The sequence below is a fragment of the Xenopus laevis genome, chromosome 2L, assembly GCF_017654675.1.
Source record: "Xenopus laevis strain J_2021 chromosome 2L, Xenopus_laevis_v10.1, whole genome shotgun sequence".
NCBI classification, from domain to species: Eukaryota; Metazoa; Chordata; class Amphibia; order Anura; family Pipidae; genus Xenopus; species Xenopus laevis.
Window position 1 is genome coordinate 8,990,993 of NC_054373.1, and position 26,731 is coordinate 9,017,723.

At 40.0% G+C, this 26,731-nt stretch overlaps 1 protein-coding gene across 1 annotated transcript; it reads right to left on the reverse strand.

Moving 5' to 3' along the window:
* Positions 1 to 4,747: 4,747 nt before the first annotated feature.
* LOC121399621 (mucin-5AC-like) lies at positions 4,748 to 23,996 on the reverse strand. The gene is made up of 12 exons (XM_041581162.1): positions 23,892 to 23,996; positions 19,976 to 21,008; positions 18,041 to 19,893; positions 17,697 to 17,951; positions 15,701 to 15,813; positions 14,143 to 14,362; positions 12,843 to 12,980; positions 10,357 to 10,494; positions 10,110 to 10,184; positions 8,604 to 8,716; positions 6,556 to 6,745; positions 4,748 to 5,060 (listed from the first exon to the last, which is right to left on the reverse strand). The coding sequence occupies exons 1-12, from the start codon at positions 23,932 to 23,934 to the stop codon at positions 4,888 to 4,890; spliced, it is 4,344 nt and encodes a 1,447-aa protein (XP_041437096.1). The 5' UTR covers positions 23,935 to 23,996; the 3' UTR covers positions 4,748 to 4,887.
* Positions 23,997 to 26,731: the final 2,735 nt, after the last annotated feature.

A 26,731-nucleotide genomic window follows, 5' to 3' on the forward strand; every position in this document is an offset into this window, starting at 1 on the left:
TTCGAATCGAATTTGGATTATTCCCTACTCGAAGTATGCAAAAAATAACTTGAAATTCTAATTTTTTTGTTCACCTTGACTTTTGATAAATCTGCCCCTTATTGTTATATCTACTTTGTATTACTCGTTTTTCTATTCAGGCCTGTCTTATTCATATTAAAGTATCTTATCCATATCAAGGCATGGTTGCTAGGGTAATTTGGACCCTAGCAACCAGATGGCTGAAATTGCAAACTGGAGAGCTGCTGAATAAAAAGCTAAATAACTCAAAAACCACAAATAATAAAAAATGAAAACCAACTGCAAATTGTCTGAGAATATCGCTCTCTACATCCTACTAACAGTCATTTCAAAGGTGAACAAGCCCTTTAAGCATTGTGATATATACTATATTGGGAATTCTGAGAAATAACATAATCAATCATGTAAAATATTTATCCATTTCACCCTTCTAAACCTGGAAGGATAAATGATTTTAGCAGATAAAAAAAAATGAAGTTGGTTGGATCATGCAGTTTCCCTATGTGTAATTGCACTTTGCCTTTTTATTTCAACTGCTGCTCAGTAACACTCAGTACATTTCAATTGCAGTTCGAATTTTTACACAGCAATTTAATCATTCATCTGTTTCTTTTGTTACTTTGTAAAGTTATTTATAGCTCTTTATTCTTCCTTGGGTTTCCCAACTGTTTGGGATGCAATTAATATACAGCACATGTGGTAAGTTCATTTAGGTCTTTATTTTCATTGGCACCAAAGCTGCTCATAATATTGTTTTACACAACAAACATTACCCACATCCTAGACATGTCTATTTCCCTCATAGTTCACATTTCAAGTACCTGAAACTTCTGACCTACTATTTCATTGCCCAACCCTTTGATTCTTTGTTTATTGATTATGGCCTGAGAAGCAGAACCAATGGACTTTGTCATGGAACAAAACGATTGTAGGAATAAGGGTAGAATAGACTGATATAGGAGAGGTGATGGTGATGGGGGGCTGATTGGAGCCTGGGGTAATCTGGGTGGTTTCTGGCACAACAACAAAAGCCCTTAAAGAGTTTGTTCACCTTTAAATGAACTTTTAGGGGCAGATTTATCAAGGGTTGACTTGAAAATTCAAAGAAAAAAAATTTCTAGCTATTTTTGTTGCTTCGACTAGGGAATAGTCCGATTTCGAATCGAATTTTAAAAAAAAAAATGCGAAAATTCTAAAATCGAAATTTATCATGTACTGTCTCTTTAAAACTTGGACTTCGACCATTCGCCATCTAAAACCTGCCGAATTGCTGTTTTAGACCTCCTAGAACCCGTTTGGAGTTAATTGGTGGACTAAGTTTTTTTGGAAAAATCCTTCGATTCGAATTCGATCAAATACGATCTGAATTCCAATTGAATGATAAAATACAGCCTATTCACCCGAAGTTAAAATTAGATTTTTTTAATAAATTTCGTTTGGTCTTTTTTTATTCGAATCTCCTTGAAATTCGACACCTTGATAAATCTGTCCCTAGGTCTGATGTAGGGAGTGATTTGTTATTTTTGAGCTATTTAGCTTTTTATTCAGCAGCTCTCCGGGTTGCAGTTTCAGCAGTCTGGTTGCTAGGCTCCACTTTACCCTAGCAATAATAAATGTATTTGAATTAGAAGCTGGAACATGAATAGGAGAGGCCTGAAAGAAAGCTGGATAATATTATGAATATATAGAAAGCTGAATAATAAGTAGCAATAACAATAGGGGGCAGATTTATCAAGGGTCACATTTTTTTTTATGACCAAAACTGTCAAATTAGACTAGGGAATTGTTCAAATTTGATTCAAGTTTTTTTAAAAAAATTTGAATTAGACTATTCGCCACAAATTGCTGAGTCAATGGGAGACGTTCTGGGATCAATTGTCATTTGTTTGCAGCCTTCCTGACATTCGAGTTTTTCTCGGGGGAAAAAATCGAATCGAGTTTTTAAACTCGAATTGAATATGATTTGAGTTTTCAGGTCAATCCTAATCACCCAAGTTGGACAAATTTGTTTTTTTTTTTTTATAAATTTCGAATTTTGAGTTCATGGGAGTTTATGGGAGTTTTTAGAGACTCACGTGAATTCGAAATTCAACCTAAATGTGACTCTAAGGGACATATTTATCAAGGGTCGAATTTCGAATTGAAAAAACTAAGAAATTCGAATTCAAAAAGACCAACCAAAATTAAGGGGCCCATTGAAGTGAATTTGAAGTGAATTTTCGAATTCAAAAACTTCAAATTTTGAACTATTTTGGGTACTTCGACCATCGAATAGGCCTAAATTTGTTTTTCGAACCGCAAAAACTTTGAATATTTGACCATTTGAAAAAAAAACTTCCACTTCACCACCTTAAACCTACCGAATTGCTATGTAAGCCTATGGGGACCTCCTAGAACCTCATAAAAGTTTTTTCAAGTCGAAGGGTTTTTTTTGAAAATTGTTCGATTGATCGATTAAATTGTTTGAATGGTTCGATTCGAACGATTTCTATGTTCGATCGAACAATTTGAATTAGATCGAAAACGGCTTAATTTACTCTAAAAAAAACTTTGACTATCGACTATCGAATTTCTACAATTCAATGGTCGAATTTCGAAGTTTTACCACTTTGAAATTAGTAAATGTGCCCCTAAGTCTAAGTTTTTTTTTTGGTCGAATAGGTCAGTTTTCGATCTAATAGGTCTGTATTCAGCCGAATTTGAATCATTCAAATTGAAGGAATAGCGCATTCTAATTTGATTCGAAGTTTTTCCCCAAAAAAACTTAGATTTTTCAGTCCACCAATTGGGTTCTAGGAGGTCCCCCATAGGCTAAAACAGCAATTCAGCAGGTTTTAGATGGCGAATGGTCAAAGTCGAATTTTTAAAGAGACAGTCCATGATAAATTTCGATATTCAAATTTTAGGACTATTCCCCAGTCGAAGTACACAAAAAAATAACTCAAAATTAGAATTTTTTTCATTTCGAAAATTCACCTCGACATTTGATAAATCTGCCCCTAAATGTGTAGCTTTACAGACAGGTAAGGCAGAAAAGGTGGTGGGACAGGAGAACATGGGCACAAAGAAGCGGAATAGGAAAACAGAATTCAGAAAGAAAGGAAAGTAGTAAAGGACTGCCAGCATTGCCAAACAGTTATCAGTTTGTTTCAAAAGGAAAAGCAAACTCACTAATACATAAAACACTTCCCATACAGCAAGGTTAAAAAGCACATGCGCAGCAATACTTCCACCTGCTGGTATATTTGTATATTACAGAGAATTATTATACAGGTATGGGATCTGTTATCTGAAACCCTGTTATACAGAAAGCTAGGACTTAAATGGGAAGACCATCTCCCATAGACTCCGTTTTACACGAATCGTTCGTATTTTTAAAAATGATTTCCCAACAAAGTTATAATGAATCCTTATTGGAGGCAAAACAATCCAATTAGGTGATTTTTTAACAGACTTAAGGAATGGAGATCCAAATTACAGAAAGATCCCTTATCCGAGCATGAACAGGTTCCATTCCTGTAATACATTTGCTAGATATTTTTACTATACATTTTAGGAGTTTCCAACCTGCAACCAACTGTTGTTGAAGGATGTTTCCTTCATGAGGGGGAGAATCTGTTTACTACAAGGGGTCCCCTTATATTCTGACTGATGGTCATATCCACTAAGTGTTGGACTGGGCCGACGGGACAACGGGAAAAAACCAGTGGACTCCAGCCCTCGTTGCCCAGCTCCTTCTGAACATCACCTGATTGCTGTTAGGACTCTCCTCCGCGGTGGGGAAGCCCTCCATGGTGATCCTCTTCTTCTGGTGCTGGTTCCTCCTATGGTGAGTGCCACACGCACTTCCGTGTTTTTTACGTGCTGTGTATAAGACGTCATCACGTTTTAGCGTGAAAGTTTAAATATTTAAAGGGCCTTGGGTCAAAAATCATTGCCCGTTGTTAGGTCTATTATTCGGGCTCCTACCGGAGCCAAAGGCGGTTGCCAAAGGTGGAAGACTGAGCCGAGACCGGGAGCCTCATCGCGGTGGGCAAGATACGTTTTATTTATCTGTATATATTTCTTTTTCATAGGGCATAGAAATGAGTACATTAAATATAATTTTGAATTTTTTTTAATGAAATATACACCATATTATATCAGATTTTAATAATTAAAACCAGTGATAAGGATAAATACATTATAGGAGAACTAAAGCCTAACTAAAGAAGCAGAGCAGAAATGTTGTACATTATATTTTGGGCTTCGGTACCAGCCCAAGGCAACCACAGCCCTTTAGAAGTAAAGTTCTGTGTCTCCAAAGATGCCCCAGTAGCTCCCCATCTTCTTTTCTGCTGATTCACTGCACATGCTCTGTGCTGCTGTCACTTACTGAGCTTAGGGACCCACTCACAATATACAGTACACATAGAATAGAAATGTCACAATATAAGGCTGATTAGTAATTAATACACATAATTACTACATGGCAGCACTGAAACCAGTGCAATTAGCATCAGAATTTAATAATCAGCAAACCTGTAGCATCAGCTTATATTACAGCCAGGGAAGCTCATTTTCTGCTGGATAATTAGTGACGAGCCCTAAGCTTAGCTTCTCAACAGCCAATCAGAGCCCACTGAGCATGTGAGTGTCACAGACACTTTCCAAGATGGTGACCCCCTGTGACAAGTTTGAAGTCCTGGATCATTGCTGCTATTGACAAGCTGAAACTTTAGCCTCGTGCGATAAGTTCACTATATGAAATATAACATTTTTAGCCATATTCATTTTAAGGGTTCAGTTTTCCTTTAAGGCAGGAGGCACAAAGAGATTCCTTTCTAATTTAACGATAGGTGTTGTTTCTGACCGTCTTGACTCTCACTATGCAGTGAGTTTGTATCGGCCTAATCTGCCCCCGATACGATAACACATTGCAGCAAAGACCAATACCAAGAGCAAAGCGACTCCCAGAAAAACACCCAAGACAATGGTGGCTGTTCTCCAGCCGTAGAATATGTCTGGACTGCTTGCAGAGGTCGTTACAGCAACATTTACTGAAAAAAAAGGAAAACATAATGAATAAATACAGATTTACTCCAGCTGGAATCATGCAGAAATAAAAGTGTTGGGATTAGGAAAATTGTCCCCAACATCAGTTACCCACAGCAACTATCTGAGTACTTCCTTTCATTATCAGAGGCTACTTAAATCTCTTTTTATCTGGTTGAGGTTTTTAAGGGAAAAACTCGCATTTTAAGAGATTTATTATATCCCAAGCGGAATCCAAAAATACTCCATCTCAAACCTGTCAAGGTCATGCAAATGTTCCTGAAGTTGTTCCTTGACATCATAATCTGCTCTGGATAATCCGATAAAGGGCCAGATTCAATTCATTGAGAAAAAGGTTTATCATGTGAAAAACTCATGAACGAGATTCAATTTGAGATGCTATTCAATTCAGAAAAACTTACCTAAAGGGAAAGCTCTATTGAAGTCTATGGGAAAAAAACTGGAACTGAATTAGGAGAAAAGTTTTTTCTACTTGAATTGAATCTTGTCCATGATAAACCAGGAAATAACTATTACTGAAACGAATCTGGCCCAAAGTGTTATAGCCAACATCACAGAAGAACCCAACACCGATTGACCAGTGCTGAGTCTGGCGTACATTATTAAAGGGATACTGTCATGGGAAAACGTGTTTTTTTCAAAACACATCAGTTAATAGTGCTGCTCCAGCAGAATTCTGGACTGGAATTCAATTCTCAAAAGAGCAAACAGCTTTTTTTATATTCAATTTTGAAATCTGACATGGGGATAGACATATTTTCAGTCTCCCAGCTGCCCTCAGCCATGTAACTTGTGCCTGCACTTTAGGATGGAACTACTTTCTGGCAGGCTGTTATCTCTCCTACTTAATAACTGAATCAGTCTCAGTGGGACCTGGATTTTTTGGATGGAGTTGTTCTTAGATCTACCAGGCAGCTGTTATCTTGTGTTGGGGAGCTGCTATCTGGTTACCTTCCCATTGTTCTGTTGTTAAGATGCTGGGGAGGGGGGGAGGGAGGAGGGTGATATCACTCCAACTTGCAGTACAGCAGTAAAGAGTGACTGAAGTTTATCAGAGCACAAGTCACATGACTGGTGGCAGCTGGGAAACTGACAATATGTCGAGCCCCATGTCAGATTTCAAAATTGAATATAAAAAAATCTGTTTGCTCTTTTGAAAAATGGATTTCAGTGCAGAATTCTGCTGGAGCAGCACTATTAACTGATGTGTTTTGAAAAAAACATGTTTTCCCATGACATTGTCCATGTTCAAACCAGGGGCGTAATTACAGGAAGTAGACTCTGCGGCTACAGGAGGTATAGGGGGCCCAGTGAAGTCCTAATATGTACTGGTAACACAGGACAACCTCTGCATATTTGGGGGCCCTACAATGAATTTAATCTGGGGCCCAATAACATCTAGTTTTGTCTCTCAGCTCAAACCAGATACCTCTTACAGCAGTCACACCACACTTAATAGCAAAGCTAATTAGAACTTACTCAGGTTTGTAATGTTATTGGATATCAAGAGCGACACTGCGTTAATGAGAGCGGTCTGGATGGTGCTTGTGTCAAGAGTGGACGACATAGTTGTGCCTATAAAGGAGGCGATGACACTTCCAGGTCTGAAGCCAACCACGGTGATATTGAAGGTGCTGTCACTTAGCGTCACTCTCATTGCACTTACCACCTGCAGAATAAGAAACATTCATGTACCCAGAGATTATACCCAGATTCACTAAAGGGCGAAGTAGCTAACGCTAGTAACTTATCACCAGCTTTGCCACCCGCAGGGACATTGCCAATTCACTAACAGGCGCAGGCGCCAATTCTCTAGCAAATGGGACCGTCTCTAGCGTTCATTCGCACTCTATCGCCAGACAACTTTTCGCTTTGACGAATGATCCTTACTCTGCAAATTCACTTAAGTGTGGATTTTACTGAACGTTACACCTTTCGCCAGAGTTGACTTTACCACCTCAGACCAGGTGAAGTGCTACAAAGATTGTAATGTACTCGTCAAACAGGAACCTTTAGAAGGCGGTGGGTACACTCTGACGCACAAAGGGTTCCGGTGTTCACCGATGCCCTTTTGGGGCCCGGGCTTTTTGCTGCGGAACCTAGGAGGAATAAGTGTGTTTAAGTAACAACAAATCCAAAATCAGGTACCGGCATGGATCAGGCAAAACGTCAATCAGGCAAAAGGGTCAAGGCAGGTGGCAGGAATCAAGGTAAAAAAACAGGCAGGAGTCAAAAACCAGAGTAATCAAATAGAGAAAAAACTCTTCAGCAGGGTCTGTAGACAGAAGCCAGCTTGGGCATTGACAAAATGGCGAATTGGCCTTTTAAAGGGAATCTTGGTGACAAAAATTTAAAAAATCGCACTGAATGATGATATCATGATGCATAGCTTCATGACGCAACGCTGGCGAAGTGAAGCCATCGTCACTTCGAGGATCATGAAGTCATCGCTGGATGCGCCACCGCAACCTGGAATGGATGCGCCAGGAGGTAAGGACGATAGAAGATTTCTCGGCTCGTCTTACATAGATCTTCCTCAATCTTCTGGCACTTATATCATATCCTGTGTGCTGAAAACGCAAAAAAACGCTGGTGACTTTTCCTTTTTGTAAGCGGGATTGCCTGCAAAAGTCCTGATTTAGACTTTCTTTGGGTAACCGGTTTTCTCCAGACATTTTATAACACATGGAACATTAATTTTACAGTGGGCTCATGTGTAGGTCATTATATTAACTCTCTTGTCTTTATTAAGGTTTCCTGGACATGTGTAATAAAAAGTGGTAACATTTATAATAAAGACGCCCACACAACTTTAAATTACCCGCCGTATGCAAATTGACCGCGCAAGATCACTAGCGAATTTTCACTAGGCACAAACGAATGCTAGCGCATCTTCGCTATGAAATGCTCGCACTGTAATGCTACCGAAAAGTCACCAACATTCGGCGCCCAGGGCACAACTTCGCATATTAGTGAGTTAGCGTATTGGTAGTGAATTTGCGCCTGGCGAAGTGGTGTGATGTGTGCGAAGTGGTCGCTGTTGACAATTCGCCCTTTAGTGAATCTGCCCCTTGGTCCCAAGGCTTATATAGGATTTATAGAGCCAAATTCAATTCAGTGAGAAAAAGGTTTATCATGTGAAAACTCATGGACAAGATTCAATTTGAGATCAAATTAAATTCATAAAAACCGATCTCACGGTTTATCACGTGATCTGAATTGAACTGCATCTCAAATTAAATTTCATCCATGGGTTCTCACCTGATAAACCTTTTTTCTCACTGAATTGAATCTGTCCTATACTGTCATATTTATGGATGAACTCTATTTTATCACTTTGGTAAATATCCCCCTAAAAATCCTAAAGAAGTAAATGTAGAGTTCACTACTGACAAATTGTGGCAGACTCTATTGTCACTCTCTGAGAAATATTCTCTGTTACACACACCCGCTTAAATAAAGCATGAATTCATGTCTCCTGTACAGTATTTGAGTTCTAGTGAACTAGGGATAAATGATTTCCTTACACTCCCTGTGAACTGAGCTGCTTTGCTGGCGTAGGCGGCGCTGGTTCTGTCGTACAGGTCTGGAGTGAAGGTCCAGTCGTTGAACTTTATCATGAAAGGAATGACTTTATTATCTGCAACAGAGAGAACTTTGTGTGAGTCTTTTTTTGTTTTTAAAAGAACCGTGTTTGTTCCTCTGATTAGACTGGCATTGTTCATGTTTATAGAGGGAACAGAGCTCACTATCATTTTCTTCTACAGGGAAGTTTAAAGGATAAGTAAACCTTAAAAATAAGTGAAAATGTAAACTTGATGAGGGGCTATTCTAAGCACGTTTGCAACTTACATTCATTATTTATTTATTTTAAATTCCAGGATATTAAGGGATACATGTACTGTTAATATGAATTTTGTTACAACAGCGCCACCTGCTGGTCATTTTCCCACCAGTCTGACCAGCAAGTAGTCAAGGAAGTTGTCAGGAGAAAGAATGAGGCTGCTCTGATGTTCTTCTGCTTAGGAAAACAATTAAACACGTTTCTCAAACTTTTCCTAAGCAGAAGAACATCAGAGCAGCCTCGTTCTTTCTCCTGACAACTTACTAGTAGGGATGCATCGAATCCAGGATTCGGTTCTGGATTTGGCCAGGATTCGGCCTTTTTCAACAGGAGTCCTTCTGCCCGGCCAAATGAAATCCGAATCCTAATCTGCATATGCAAATTAAGGACTAGGAGGGAAATTGGGAGACTTTTTGTCACAAAACAAGTAATGTAAAAAAAAAATTTCCCCTTCCCATATGCAAATCAGGATTCAGATTCAATTCGGTATTCGGGCGAATCTTTCACAAAGGATTCGGGGATTTGGTTGATTCCAAAATAGTGGATTCAGTGCATCCCTACTTCATTGACTACTTGGTGATCAGACTGGTGGGAAACTGACCAAAAAAAAATATGAATTTCTGCCCCAGCAGAGCTTATAATTTGAGGTCTCTATTATATTTACAAGCAATGGTCTGTGTCTAATATGGGTATTACCCTGCTTAGTTTTGTTCTTTTTTTACTTTTCACTAGGGATGCACCGAATCCAGGATCTGGTTCGGGATTTGGCCAGGATTGGGCCTTTTTCAGCAGGATTCAGATTTGTCTGAATCCTTCTGCCCAGTCGAACCGAATCCAAATCCTAATTTGCATATGCAAATTAGGGACGTGGAGGGAAATTCCATGACTTTTTGTCTCAAAACAAGGAAGTCAAAATTGTTTCTTCTTTCCACCCCTAATTTGCATATGCAGGTTAGGATTCGGTTCAGTATTCGGCCCAATCTTTCACAAAGGATTCAGGGTTTCCGCCGAATCCAAGATGGTGCATCCCTACTTTTCATTGCTATAATTCCAAACCTGAGAGCTGCTAAATAATTCAAATAGAGACCAATTGCAATGTGTTTGAGAATATCACTGTCGGCATCATGCTTAAAGTTCATTTGAAGATGAGCTATCCCTTTAACATAGCCATAATTATAGACATACTCACTTGCACATACGGTGTCTCTGTTATCAAGGCAGGTGCTGGAGCACAGTGTGGTGCTGTTAAAGCATGAGGTTGGGTCTGTAAAAGGAATATTACAGGCAAATTCAAATTTCAAACCCTTCCTTCTGCATTTTCATGCATTACATTAATTATAACATTTGTCAAGAGTGAGATGCAGCGAGGAACATTGGAAAACAAATGTTAAATATTGATAAACCCCGCTCCTTTATTTTAAGGCATTTGTACTCACCGATACATTGTTGGCCAGGGTTAGAAGAGTTTGAAACTAGTATCCCAGGCAAACACTGGCACTGATAACTTCCTATGGTGTTGTTGCAGGAGGCTATAGGTTGGCACGGGCTGGAACTGGCTAAACACTCATTTAAATCTGCAAATGGAAAACAATGAATAAACAGGGAGTTATGGTTCCAATGAGATTGTACAATGAGGCGGACTCTCCTCTTTTTGCCTTACCGATTTTAATTGCTTAATGCAGAAATAGATGGAAGTCAATTTTATAATTTTTCTGGAAACCTAAGGGATAATGTAGTGTTTGGGAGGCAACTGCTTCCTTCATATTGAACTTCTCTTTTCCTGCTAAGGCCCCGAAGATGTGTGTTTTTTTAGGTTAGGCCAGCTTTCTTACACAGTATAGGGCAGGCAAAAAACGAGACCACAGTCCCGGTCAGGGCCTCCATCAGAAATCGCAGGGCCCCATACGATAACATTTCCTGGGCCCCCTGGGCTGCGCCCACCACAAGCCCCACCTACAAGTCCGCCCTCCCCACCCCACAGGTCCACCCCCACTACACAGTAAAAAAAAAAAACATTGGTGGTTAGGGTTCCCACATGTTAATAAAAAATAAAAAAATATTGGTGGTCAGAGCCCCCCATAAAAAAACATTTGTTGTCAGGGCTCCCCATAAAAAACACATTTGTGGTCAGGGCCCCCCATTAAAAAATATTGATGGCTTGGAACCCACATGGCAAAAAAAAAAACATTTTGGCCAGCCCCCCCCCCACATTATAAGAACATTGGTGGCCAGGGCCCCCCTAAAACGGATTATGAAAAAAACTCGCCCCCCCCCCCAGAACATTATAAAAACATTGGTGGCCAGGGCCTCCCTTAAATGGTTTATGAAAGTTTAAAAAAAAGTTTTAAAAAAAATTTGGTGCCCAGGGCCCCACCACACAACAGGGACCACAAAGGGTTACCTTTAGGGGGGCCCGGCCATGTTACACTTACTTCATTAGTGTGGCCCACCTGCTGTCAGTGAGCTGCCAACTACAGAAGGGAGGAGGGGAGCACAGGTGGCTGCATCTTCTTCCAGTGACAGCATTTTCTTTCCTTATTAAGAATTTCCAGTCCTGGTAAAGCTGCATGGTGATTGGATGAGCTGGAGGAGAAGTTCAAACCTCAGCTATCCAATCCCTGAGCAGCTCAACTGGGACTTAAACTCTGTGACCAATAAGGGGAAGTAATGGACAGAAGATACCTCCCCCAGTGCTCCCGCCCTGCCTTTCCAAAGTCTGCAGCTCTCAGAAAGCAGGGGGGCCCGGCTAATCAAGTAAGTGTGGCGTGGCCGGGCCCTCCTTACCCTCGGGGCCCCTTACAACTCTCCCCCCTGTCCCCCTCTGATGGCATTCATTCATACAATGTGAGCAGTTGGTGGATACAATTCATTTTTAATTAATTTTACTGGCTACTAATTAATTTTCTCCATTTTTAATACTATGAACTGTGAATTTAATTGTGATTCATTTATTGCACTGCACTTTAGATTTACATAAGCTATCCAAGTATATTTATTATATCACTTGTCGTTAGTGAAGGGTGGGAATTCATGTCCTTCTCTTTATTAATTCATTTTTTTGCACAGCACTTTAATCGCCATGAGCAAATAAGTCATTGGACTATTAGTGAATTAATTGATCATTTTTAATTCTAATTTATTGCACTGCACTTTAATTACTGTGATTGAATAAGTTCCATGGGGCATTGGTGAATGAATTGATGTTTTTTAATTAACGATTCACGTTGCACAGTAGATTGAGATAAATTAAGAGACATCTATTTAATAAGTACCGTAACTGGTACTAAGTTTTAATTTGATATAAGTGGGGTTCTTTCTTCTTAACAAAAGTTTTTTTCTAATTGACATACTGACGTTTGTCAGACCCCAACTATAATCAAAGAGGTATAATTTTAATTTGTTCGACCAGGGGTATTACACAAACTTTATATGTAATACAATGAGGTTGTGCTACAATCCCACTTAAAACTATGAAGCCAAAAGACATTATTGGGTATTATGATGTAAAGATGTATATGTATATGAGGCAGGCACATGCTGTGTGGGTACAACTATCAGCTGCTGGAGGGAAAAGTTTAGCATTAGCTGATACCTGTGGATCATGAGTGGTCTTTCTGGAATCTCAAACCCCAATCCAAGACAGGTTTTTTATGCAGTGAAAAACTACTTAAAATAGAAAGTATTGACATGTCTCATACTATGCACAACACACTCCCTTAAGAATAGGATATAGGGTTACAGCAGAGAAAACTCAAGCTACAAAACCCAAAGTAATAAATGGCCTCCTCCATGTAGATGGGTATTACCTCTACATGAATCCTGTAATATCAGTGGGAGAAGTAAGGTGTCTAGCACTGTACAATTGTGTGTACACTATACAAACATTTACCCTCCAATTCAACACTCTATCATTTCCTCTTACCTACACATGTTCTTCCAGGAACACTTGGACTTGTGTCATTAAAACCAGACCTACACTGGCAGGTGGCTGTTCCGTTGAGGGAAGTGCAGATGGCATTTGCAGGACATGGATTTACTGAAGCATCACACGCATTTTGGACTGTAAGGAGAGAGTGTTATTCTTAAAACTGGTAATGAAAAGTCAGAAATGTATAAACTACCGTATATACTCGAGTATAAGCCGTCCCGAGTATAAGCCGAGGTACCTAATTTTACCTCCAAAAACTGGGAAAGCTTATTGACTCGAGTATAAGCCGAGGGTGAGAAATGCAGCAGCTTCTGGTAAGTTTCAATCAAAAAATTGAGGGTTTCTTCTCCCAATGGAGGTGCCGGCGTCTCGTTTTTGGATGCCGGCAACCATTCTTGGACGCCGGCGAATATTCTTGGAGACTATTCTTGGACGCTGGCGACTATTCTTAGGCTCCGGCGACTATTCTTAGACGCCGGCGACTATTCTTAGACGCCGGCGACCGTTTTAGCGCTTGACCCGAGTCTAAACCGAGGTAGAGTTATTCAGCATATTTTGGGGTCTGAAAAACTCAGCTTATACTCGAGTATATACGGTAAACTGTTATATACTCAATATAATATAAATGCAGAATTGTATACATGGTACTTGATGGATCTGTGTCTTTTTGCAACCTCATTTAATTTATATCCAGGGTTCAACTGGGGGCAGGGATGTTCTTATCAGAAAATGAGTGGGGTTTGGGGAAAACATGAATGTGAGCCACATGGTGGGATGGTATACAGTGGGGCTGTGGCTAGTAACGAGCTAATTTATCTCAAAGCATGGATTCACAGCGAAATTCTGCATTTCGCCATCTGTGGCTTTTTTCACAAAACTGCAACAAAAATAGGCAGTGAAAACATTTTCGCAAAGAAAAAAACGCAAGAAAAAACACCCATACACTTCAATGCATTTGGAGTGAGAAAAAACTTGAGAAAAAAAAATACCCGTTGACTTTAATGTAATTGGCGTGAGATATAAAGTCATTCGTAGACTTTAATACATTTTGCTACAAAATAATGTCGGCGAGACAAAAATGTCGCCCTTAGACTTTAATATATTTTTAAGTCAACCGTAGACTACAAATCGTAACGAAAATTTTTCAGAAGATTGCCAATTTTTTTGGAAAACGGGGCAGGTTCGATCATCAATAGGTGTCGCCTAATAGATCACAAGGGAATCTTTAAGAGGTACAGTATGAAGATGGGTTTTTTCTTTAGCCAGTTCTACCGAGTTGTAGAAGGGTCTGTACCTGCAAACTTGTAAGACGATGGGTCAACAGTAAAAGTGGAGCTGTTGCTGAGAGCGCTGGTGAATGACTGAGACATGCTGCTCTCTGTCTGATTATCAGCCGTATTTGTGGCTATGGTAAAGTCGACAATGATACTCCCGTTTCTAATACCAGTTACGCTAATGATCATTCTCCCAGAGTTAACTAAGGCCTTGGCGTCCGACGGCAAGTTTTTCTTTATCTGTCAATCACACAAAAGAGGGAGTTACATTAAATCGGCTTCAGGGCAATAAACCAGTTGAATGTTCACTTGCATTATACTAGTCAGGTCATTAAATAAAAGGCTAATACACAGTTAAAAACACATTTATGGGAATATCACATGTAAATTATATACTAGGTTTAGGCCATCAGTTTCCCTTTCGTTTATTTTTTCTCAGATAAAGTATTATGGAGATATATATATATATATATATCTATATATATATATCTAAGTATTATAGCTCAGCAGTCACTCAATGGACCACACATTCCAGCAGGCACATTCCATACAGTAAAAGCAAGTTGATGTTTATCTTGTACAACAAAGGTAGCTATGACTAAGTATTCATCAACATAGGCATAAAAAAGCTGGCGAAACGTGTGGGGCTAACTTTATTGTACAAAATAAACATCAAGTTGCTTTTATGTGCCTGCTGGAATGTCTGGTCATTTGAACACCTGCTCAACTAAAATACCGTTGGATCCACTCCCCTAACTAAAGGATCAGGACCCTCCCTTTTGTGTATTTTTCTATGATATATATATATATATATTATATATTTCTTATGGACTTTCTTTAACAAGATACTGATACGTGCAGGGAAACAATATCACAGATCCAAATGAGAAGGAATGCAGGTCTCTGAAACGTATGTTCTCCTTATGTATTCAGCACCGCTTGCATTTGGCATCCCTGTTTTTACAAGGGACAAACAGAGGGAGCCATGTTGATGTGTGCCACCTAGTTTGTGCATCACTGAGATGTTAGAGAGCACCAGCAGGCAGGAAACACAGGTTTACTTGTGCCTACCACTAGGGTTGCCACCTGTCTGGTTTTGACCCAGTTTTTGGAAAGGTTGCCCAGGTCAAAACTGCCTACCCGGTTTTCCAAATTAGGAAAATCAGACAGGACTTCCTGTGATTGACGCCAATCACCACATCATAGTCCCACCCGTTGACATATTCACCCCTGCCTCTGTGATGCCCCGCAATGTCACACCCTGTGGCATCATCACCCCACACCCACCCAGAGTTAACAGCAGGGAAAGGTGACAACCCTACCCACCACAGATGAGCTGACATGAGGTGCAGAGCAGAGTCAGCTTTTGCACCCCTTACTGCTCTTGCACTTCTGTCTGGGGTCTAAGTTAATGAGCCCTACTGAAAAATTGCAAATGACACCAGTTATCAGCATATGTACCCCATAGAAAGTAGGTATCTATGCAGATACAGATCCAAACTGCTATGAGTTACCAAACTGGAACAAACTGTGCCCGACAACCTTGTAATTCCCAAAAACTCACTCTCCTCTACTCACATCTGCCGTAAAGGTATCTGCAAAGTTTTTGAAAGCTGCACTGTTTTTATCACCGAGGTCAGCAGTAAATGGAGTGCTTAGTATCCGGACTACTGCAGCAAATAATTTTCCATCTGCAAGTAGACAAGGAAGAGACAATGGTGACATGAAGCATTTGCAGGCAATGAAAACACATAATTTAACTTGTTATATAGAGCCAGATTCAATTCAGTGAGAAAAAGGTTTATCACGTCAAAAGTCATGGACAAGATTCAATTTGAGATGCAATTCAATTCAGAAAAACTTATCTCAAGGTTTATCACTTAAAAACTCCATTGACGTCTAAAGAAAAAAACTGGAACTGAATTTGGAGATACGAATACAATAAACTCTGTAACCAGACCATTGGGCCAGATTCGATTTAATGAGAAAAAGGTTTATCACATGAAAAGTCATGGACGGGATTCAATTTGAGATGCAATTCATTTCAGAAAAACTCATCTCATTGTTTATCATTATCAAGTGAAAACTCTATTGAAGTCTATAGGCCAGATTAAATTCAGTGAGAAAAAACGTTTATCACGTGAAAACTCATGGATGCAATTCATTTCAAAACTTATCTCACTGTGAGGATTCAGCAGGCATGAGCGCGTGCGCCAAGACGAACACAGACGCAGACGCATGTGCGTCATCTCACATTGCGCACCGAAACGGACGCGGGCACAAAAACGCCCGCTAACGCGAACGTGCGCGGCGTGATGACGCAGGACGCAGGCGTCATTATGCTTGGTGCCAAAATACCGAGACGAGGTCCAGCAGGAGTGTCACAAGCTGTGGCAGACAATAGTAATCAGAGGGAGTAGGCAGAAGAGTAGTCGGAAGGCAAGCTGGGGTCGGTGCAAGCGGAGTTCAGACGTAATCGGAAAAGCAGGCCAAGGTCGGATGCAGGCAGAGTTCAGTCGTAACGGATAAACAGGCTGGGGTCAGATGCAGGCGGAGTTCAGTCGTAAGTCGATATCCAAAGACGAAGTCAAAACCAGAATCAAGTAGTCAGGGTTCCAAAAAGTTCAGGAGCAGGTTAATTTATCAACAAGCACAGAGCCTTTCCCTTAGCGTCCTTTTAAAGAGGTATTTTGGCGCCAAGCGTAATGACGCCTCCATCCTGCGTCATCACGCCGCGCACGTTCACGTTAGTGGGCATTTTTGCGCCAGCGTCCGCTTCGGTGCGCGGCGTGAGATGACGCACATGCGTCATCTCACGTCTCTTGATTTCTATGGGAAAAAAACTGGAACTGAATTTGAAGAAAAGTTTTTTTCTCCCTGAATTGAATCTCGTCCGTGACTTTTCACGTGATAAACAGTGAGATAAGTTTTTCTCACTAAATTGAATATGGCCCATAATGGCTAAATGTAATAAATTCCAAAACCAGCAGACTCAAATTATCCATCCTTTAAAAATATGCACTGTTGTGGGGTGTAGGACACAATGGGCCAGATTCAATTCAGTGAGAAAAGTTATCTCCTGGTTTATCACGTGAAAACTCATGGACGAGATTCAATTCGAGTAGAAAAAACTTTTCTTCACATTCAGTTCCAGTTTTTTCCCCATAGAAATCAAGAGAGCTTTCATGCGATAAACCGTGAGATAAGTTTTTCTGAATTGAATTGCATCTCATCCATGAGTTTTCACGTGATAAACCTTTTTTTCTCACAGAATTTAATCTGGCCCCTAGACTTCAATAGAGTTTTCACTTGATAAATGAGATGAGTTTTTCTGAATTGAATTGCATCTCAAATTGAATCCCGTCCATGACTTTTCATGTGATATTCCTTTTTCATACTGAATTGAATCAAGCCCAATGGTCTGGTTACAGAAATGATTGTATATGTATCTCCAGCAAATCTTCTTTGGATTCCAAGATCAACTTTAGTAGGAACTACTATGAGCACTGATGTCTTGTGTTTTGTTTTTTGCAAAAACTTAATTTTTTAAAATGTAATATTAGAAGAATAATACCTGTTGTAACACTGCTGGTAGTATCTGGTCTGTTCAGGCAAGACAGTTGTTTTATGAAAATGTCATACCGACTAGCAGGAGATAGATTAGAAAATGTGACTGTTGAACCAGAAGTTGTTTTCGTTTCTACAACTATATTGTTCTTTGACAGCGTCACACTGAACTGAGCTCCAGTTGGTCCATTTTGACCAATAGGCATGAGCTGGATTTGATCACTAGACACCCGGACCAGCTGAATAGAAACAGCTGATTGTGCTGCAAATAGAAAAGACACATTAGAACTCCATGACAAGACATACTAAAAACATTACATTTGAGTATGATTACATATATTAGTAACTCACCACATGCTGAAATTATTGTTGTTAGTGTGGCAAAAGGAGTGCATATGCACACTGGCGTTGAACTGTTGGTTGTTGGCTGTGAAGTTGTTATGGATGATAAAGTAGTAGATGTTGTTGTGCTAGCAGTTGAGGGGACAATAGTAGTGGTGCTTGTATTAGTCAATATTGTGGTAGTTGTGGAAGAGGATGCAGCAGATGAAGTAGGTTTGGTGACACTAGTTGTGGTGCTTGTAGGTTGAGGTGTAGTAGTTAAAGCTGTAGTAGTTGTTGTGGATGAAAGAGCAGTAGATGAAGTAGTTGTGGAGACACTAGTTGTGGTGCTTGAAGGTTGAGTTGTAGTAGTTACAGCTGTAGCAGTTGTTGTGGATGAGGGAGCAGTAGATGATGTTGTGCTTCCAGTTGTCAGGATGGTAGTAGTGGTGCTTGTAGGTTGAGTTGTAGTACTTAAATATGTAGTAGTTGTTGTGGATGAGGGAGTAGCAGATGAAGTAGGTGTGGTGACACTAGATGTGGTGCTTGTAGGTTGAGTTGTAGTAGTTAAAGCTGTCGTAGTTGTTATGGATGAGGGAGCAGTAGATGATGTTGTGCTTCCAGTTGTCAGGATGGTAGTAGTGGTGCTTGTAGGTTGAGTTGTAGTACTTAAATATGTAGTAGTTGTTGTGGATGAGGGAGTAGCAGATGAAGCAGGTGTGGTGACACTAGATGTGGTGCTTGTAGGTTGAGTTGTAGTAGTTAAAGCTGTCGTAGTTGTTATGGATGAGGGAGCAGTAGATAATGTTGTGCTTGCAGTTGTTGGGATGGTAGTAGTGGTGCTTAAAGTTTGAGTTGTTGTAGTGAGAGCTGCAGTAGTTGTTGTGGATGTAGAAGCAGCAGATAAAGTAGTTGAGGTGACACTAGTTGTGGTGCTTATAGGTTGAGTAATAGTAGATAAAGCTGTAGTAGTTGTGGATGAGGAAGCAGTAGATGATGTTGTGATTACAGTTGTCTGGATGGTAGCAGTGGTGCTTGAAGGTTGAGTTGTAGCAGTTAGAGCTGCAGTAGTTGTTGTGGATAATAGAGCAGCAGATGAAGTAGCTGAGGTGACACTAGTTGTGGTGCTTGTAGGTTGAGATGTAGTCATTGAAGCAGTAGTAGTTGTTGCGGATGAGGAAGCAGTAGCTGATGTTGTGCTTACAGTTGTTGGGATGGAAGTAGTGGTGCTTGTAGTTCCAGTTGTTGTAGTTTGAACTGCAGTAGTTGTGGATGAGGGAGCAGCAGATGAAGTAGTTGTGGTGACACTAGTTGTGGTGCTTGTAGGTTGAGTTGTAGTAGATAAAGCTGTAGCTGTTGTGGCTGAGGAAGCAGTAGACGATGTTGTGCTTACAGTTGTCGGGATGGTAGGAGTAGTGCTTGTAGGTTGAGTTGTAGTAGTTAAAGCTGTAGTAGTTGTGGATGAGGAAGCAGTGGATGACGTTGTGCCTACAGTTGTTGGGATTGTTGTAGCTGTGCTTGTAGGTTGAGTTGTAGTAGTTAGAGCTTCAGTAGTTGTTGTGGACAAGGCAGCAGCAGATGAAGTTAGTGTGGTAACACTAGTTGTGGTGCTTGTAAGTTGAGTTGTAGTAGTTACAGATGTAGTAGTTGTGGATGCAGGAGCAGTAGATGATGTACTAACAGTTGTTGGGATGGTTGTTGTGCTTGTAGGCTGAGTTGTAGTAGTTAGAGCTGCAGTAGTTGATGTGGATAAGGGAGCAGCAGATGAAGTAAGTGTGGTAACACTAGTCGTGGTGCTTGTAGGTTGGGTTGCAGTAATTGTTGTGGATAAGGATACGGTAGATGATGGTGTGCTTACAGTTGTTGGGATGGAAGTAGTGGTGCTTGTAGGTTGAGTTGTGGTAGTTAGAGCTGTAGCAGTTATTGTGGATGAGGGAGCAGCAGATGAAGTAATTGAGGTGATACTAGTTGTGGTGCTTGTAGGTTGAGTTGTAGTAGGTAAAGCTGTAGTATTTGTTGTGGATGAGGAAGCAGTAGATGATATTGTGCTTGTAGTTGTTGGGATGGTAGTAGTGGTGCTTATAGGTTGAGTTGTTGTAGTTAGAACTGCAGTAGTTGTGGATGAAGGAACAGAAGATGAAGTAGTTTGTGGTGATACTAGTTGTGGTGCTTGTAGGTTGAGTTGCAGTAGTTGTGAATGAGGATGCAGTAGATGATGGTGTGTTTACAGTTGTCGGAATGGTAGTTGTGATGCTTGTAGGTTGAGTTGTAGTAGTTAAAGCTGCAGTAGTTGTTGTAGATGAGGGAGCAGCAGATGAAGTTGTAGGTGTGGTGACACTAGTTGTGGTGCTTGTAGGTTGAGTAGCAGTGGATGATGTGCTTACAGTTGTCGGGATGGTAGTAGGGGTGTTTGTAGGTTGAGCTGTAGTAGTTAGAGCTGCAGTAGTTGTTGTGGATGAGGGAGCAGTGGATGTCATTGTGCCTACAGTTGTTGGGATGGTTGTAGTTGTGCTTGTAGGTTGAGATGTAGTAGTTAAAGCTGCAGTAGTTGTTGTGGATGAGGGAGCAGCAGATGAGGTTGTAGGTGTGGTGACACTAGTTGTGGTGCTTGTAGGTTGAGTAGCAGTAGTTGTGGATGAGGAAGTAGTAGTTAATGTTGTGCTTATAGTTGTCGGGATGGTAGTTATGGTGCTTGTAGATTGAGTTGTAGTAGTTAAAGCTGTAATAGTTGTGGACGAGGGAGCAGTAGATGATGTTGTGCTTACAGTTGTTGGGATGGTAGCAGTGGTGCTTGTAGGTTGAGATGTAGCAGTTAGAGCTGCAGTAGTTGTTGTGGATGAGGGAGCAGCTGATGAAGTAGTTGTGGTGACACTAGTTGTGGTGCTTGTAGGTTGACTTGTACTAGTCAGAGCTGTGGTAATTGGTATGGATGAGGGCGTAGGACATATACACTCTGGTTGAGTTTCAATACCGGTTGCTGACTGTGCCGTGCAAATATCTAGAATACAGAAAAAAAGCATAATCAGAAACACCAGAGATCACATTTTCACTGTACCACAATCTCCCATTAGATTTGAAAATTTGTCGCAATAAACAAAAATATTTTTTTTTTTCAGAGACATTTCCCTTTTTATAATTAATTGACATTATGAAGTAGATTCATGTGTATGGTTTTTAGTGCAATATTGTTGCAAGTGTGTGTGTAACTGTCAAAGTTTCACAAAGTAAACCTGAAAATAAATAAATACAGATCCTGGACCTGTTATCCAAAATGCTCTGGACCTGAGGTTTTCCGAATTAGGGGTTATTCCATAATTAAGATCTCCATACCTTATATCTATTAAAACATCTTTTAAAAATGAATTAAACCTAATACGTTTGTTATGACTCCAATAAGGATTAATTATATATTTTTGGCATGAAGTGCAAGGTACTGTTTAATTATTATTTGAGAAAAAGGAAATGTGAATTATTTGATTAAAATAGAGTCTATGGAAGATGGACTTCCTGTAATCCTGAGCTTTCTGGATAACGGGTTTAACATTTTACATTCCCCACCCTATGGGACAAAGTTTACATTGTTAAAGGACCAGTAACTGTGAGGAACTCCTTGGTTTCGAACCAGGGACCTGTTGTGTTCCAGGCGCTGTTCCTGTCTGTGAATCCTTACAGTAACATAAAAGTTTTTTTAAAAAAAATATTCATTTGTACTTATGAAAAAAAACACAAAGAAACTTTTAACTTTAAATTCGCAAAGTCTTTATTAAGAAATAACTTACCAATTCTCTGCTTCAGAAACAGTAATAGGCGACGATCCATCTTGCGGTGCTCGATTTCTCCTCCCTGCCTTCTATAGGCGATAGCCAGGGAGGAAAAATCGAGCGCCGTGAGATGGATCGTCGCCCTGTCGCCTTTTTCTGAAAAGGAGCGCAAGCGGAGAATCGGTAAGTTATTTCTTAATAAAGACTTCGCAAATTTAAAGTTAAAAGTGTCTTGGTGGGGTTTTTTTTTCGTTATGTAGAAACAAATTTTTTTTAAATTTTTTTTTATGTCACTGGTCTTTTAAACTTCATTTCAAACCAGAACCAATAAATATGAATTAAAATGGTTTTCCAGGTTAGACAAGGTACGTTTCAAGTCTCTGCCTTTTTGTTATTTAAAGGGGACCTGTCATCCAGACATAAAATGTTGTATACTATAAGTCCTTTTCAAATTAAACATGAAACCTAATTTATTTTTTTTATTAATACACCCATATCTGTGTTAAGCTTGTTTAAAGATCACAGCTGTCAATCATATATTGCCTGCCCCTCCTCTATATTTCAGGCAGGCATTTACTTTCACTTTCCATTTTACACTAACTAGAAGAAACTGCCCTCCCCCACCCATCCCCCTCCCTCCTCCCCATCTAATTGTGCCCATGGTCATGGGCATCAGGTGCCAAGGTCTGGTGTATAAATAAGATTTTGGCATGATGCAAAGCTTGCCTTAGTAACAGGATCCACAAAATGGCGCCTGCCTGCGTCATGCGATAATGAATTCCAAGGCTAACAGAAATGAGACAGAAATTATAGTTATCGTGTATGTGAAGTTTATTTAGCTTGACTAGCATCATACAATAGGATTTGGAATGATCTCTTAAGGTGACACATTCCCCTTTTAACCATGGCAACTTACCTGTATCTTCAAAGGCCTAAAGTGCTAAATAAATACAAGATAGATCCCTTCACAATTTATTTATTTTCCATATAAAATAAGCTAGTACAGGTATGGGATATGTTATGCAGTTTGGATCAAGTACAGGTATGGAATGTGTTATTCAGAATGCGCAAGACCTGGGGCTTTCTGGATAACAGATCTTTCTGTAATTCAGATATTTATACTGTCTACTAGAAACTCATGTAAACATTAAATAAACCCAATAGTCTGGTGTTGCTTCCAATAAGGATTAATTATATCTTAGTTGGGATAAAGTACAAGCTACTGTTTTATTATTACAGAGAAAAAGAAAATCATTTTTAAAAATGTGGATTATTTGGATAAAATGGACCCTATGGGAGACGGCCTCCATTTTATCCAAATAATCTAAATTTTTTTAAAAATGATTTCCCTTTTCTCTGTAATAATAGAACAGTAGCTTGTACAGGAATGGGATCCATTATCTGGAAACCCGTTATCCAGAAAACTCCGAATTAGGGAAAGTCCGTCTCCCATAGGCACCATTTTATCCAAATAATCCAAATTTTTAAAAATGATTTTCTTTTTTTCTGTAATAATAAAACAGTCGCTTGTACTTGATCCAAACTAAGATATAATTAATCCTTATTGGGCCTATTGGGTTTATTTAATGCTTACATGATTTTCTAGTAGACTTACGGTATGAATATCCGAATTAGGAAAGATCTGTTAATCGGAAAGCCCCAGGTCTTGAGCATTCTGGATAACAGGTCCCATACGTGTACTTGATCCAAACTAAGATAAAATGTATCCTTATTGGAAGCAAAATCAGCCTAATGGGTTTATTTCATGCTTACATGAATTTTCTAGTAGACTTATGGTATGAATATCTGAATTATGGAAATATCTGTTATCCGGAAAGCCCCAGGTCTCGAGCATTCTGGATAACAGGTTCCATACCTGTACTTGATCCAAACTAAGATATCATTTATCCTTATTGGAAGCAAAATCAGCTTATTGGGTTAATTTAATGTTTACGTGATTTTCTAGTAGACTTAAGGTATGAAGATCCAAATTACGGTCCCATACCTGTACTAAACCTTTGCAGGGTAACCAGTAGTGTCAGTAACAATCAGTTGCATGTGGTATAAAAAGTTGATTTTGAGAGCAATCAAAGCTCTAGCATTGTGAAATGTACACTTACCGCAGAGGGTGAACAAAATGAATAAATAGATCCATCGGTCCATGTTGGGATCTGCTCCTCACACCTTCAGCAGCACCTCAAGCTCCTCTGACATGCCGTTCTGCTATCCTCCAGTTTAAAAAGCTGTCAACCACAAGGGAGAGGCACTTGAGCCAATCATTGTACTTAAATGGGAAAACTTAGTTTCACAGAAAGAAAAACCTGTTTAGCATCTCATTTACTATTGTGTCCAAATCATTCACACGAATGTGTTCGTTGTTTTTTTTTTAACAGGGAAGGCAAAAGTCAATCCACCCAAGCAGCAGAAGTTTCCTTTGAAAGCATAAATGTAAAGGGCTAATTCAGTCGGCTCAGACGTGGCGCCAATGTTTTCATTGCCTTTAAATTAGCTCTATTTCCTTCTCCAAGGTTCACTAACGTGCATCGTGTTAGGGTGCAGTGCTTGGGAAAATATTTTGCACAATTGCATCTGCGTATTTTCCCCAACAGAATTGTATGAGAGAAATATTCGGGTGAATTAATACATAAACCAACGGCCAAACAGAACTCGATTTCCACCTGAACCAATTATGGGCCAGATTCAATTTAGTGAGAAAAAGATATCTCATTGTTTATCACGTGAAAACTCATGGACAAGATTCAATTCGAGGAGAAAAAACTTCTCTCCTAATTCAGGTCCAGTTTTTTCTCATAGGGAAATAAGAAAAAGTTTTATCACTAGTGATGGGCGAATCTGTCCCGTTTCCGCGAAAAATTTGCAAAACTGTGAAAAAATTGTGAAGAGCATTGAAGTCAATGGGTGTCAAAATAATTGTGATTCACGACAATTTTGAAGCGAGTGACAATTTTTAGACGCGTGACTATTTTGTCCAAGTACATTAAAGTCAATGGGCATGCGAATAATTATGACACGCAACAATTTTTATGAAATTGTATTTTGTTGTGGAAAATTTTTCACTAGAGAATTTTCATTGTCATTTTGCAAAAACAGCGGACGGCAAACTGCAGAAATTCACCGCTAATCCATGCCTGCCGAATTTATTCACCCATCACGATTTCACTTGAAAAGTCATAGATGAGATTCAATTTGAGATACAATTCAGTTCAGAAAAACTTCTCTCACTTTTATCATGTGAAAACTCTATTGAACTGAATTTGGAGAAAAGTTTTTTCTCCTCTAAACTGAATCTTGTCCAGGACTTTTCACATGATAAACAGCGAGATAACTCTTTCTCCCTGAATTTTATCTGGCCCATAGACTTCAATAGAGTTTTCACGTGATAAACCTTGAGATACGTTTTTCTGAATTGAATTGCATCTCAATTTGAATCTCATCCCTGACTTTTCATGTGATAAACCTTTTAATTTTAATTAAATCTGGCTGTGAGAAAGTTACTTGGTGATCTAGTGAGGGAGCAAGGGGGACACCCATTGCACCCATGGCGAAGACTCCTGCCACATCCTCCTTTCCGTGAAATCATCGCGGTTGGCGCAAAATGGAAATATTTAAAGCCGTAGGTCTATTTTCATAGTTCCTGGGTGTGTTTCTAAGTGTTCTGACCTGACCCAGCCTGTCCCTGACCTTGTCAAGTCGCTGCCTGTCCTGACCTATGCCTGTGCACTGACTATTCTCTCGGATCCTGCTTTGTACTGTGATATTGGTGTTTTTGACTAAGCCCTTGACCTGGTCTACTCTATCATCTCATCAATCTGTACTGCTTCTCCTAATTGGTATCAACGCTTTTTCAAGTTGTCCAACGTAGGTCTATTTTCATAGTTCCTGGGTGCGTTGCTAAGTGCGCTGACCTGTTCCTGACCCAGCCGGTCCCTGACCTTGTCTAGTCCGCTGCCTGTCCTGACCTTTGTCTGTGTACTGACTATCTCCTGCTTTGTACTGCGATATTGGTGTGTTTGAGCCCCTGACCTGGACTATTCTATCATCTCTCGAATCTGTACTGCTTCTCCTGACTGGTATCAACCGTTTTTCAGGTTGTCCATCGTAGGTCTATTTTCATAGTTTCTGGGTGCGTTTCTAAGTGTGCTGACCTGTTCCTGACCCAGCCTGTCCCTGACCTTGTCTAGTACACTGCCTGTCCTGACCTTTGCCTTGCACTGACTATTCTCTTCGATCCTGCTTTGTACTGCGATATTAGTGTTTTTGACTCAGCCCCTGACCTGGTCTACTCTTTCATCTCTCGAATCCGTACTGCTTCTCCTAACTGCTATCAACCCTTTTTCAAGTTGTCCAACGTAGGTCTATTTTCATAGTTCCTGGGTGCGTTTCAAAGTGTGCTAACCTGTTCCTGACCCAGCCTGTCCCTGACCTTGTCTAGTCCGCTGCCTGTCCTGACCTTTGTCTGTGTACTGACCAGTCTCTCTGATCCTGTTTTGTACTGCAATATTGGTGTGTGACCTGGACTACTCTATCATCTCTCGAATCTTTACTGCTTCTCCTGATTGCTATTGGCCCAGCCTGTCCCTTGACTACTTTAAAATCACTCCCAGGTAACAAGCTCTTTTCCTGCTAAGGGAGGGGCGTTTTTTTCATGAGGTCAGGCAGAGATTTGTCAAACAGGACATCCAGGATTTGCTGAACCTCAAATGGTAAGATGGGGCTGATAAAGGGAGACAACTGGCTATCGAATTTTCCAGGCAAGTGCTGATATGTGTTAATATATGTTTATAGAAGTTTATATGTGAGCAGAACTAATATGCAGTCAGTAACAGGTTGGGTCAGTAAATAGAGTTCAGCAAGATCAGGCAGGTGTCCATCAGCAATAGGAGAAATCGTTTTGGTTTTTCAGAGGGCTTAGAATTATTTACTAAAATTCAAATTTATC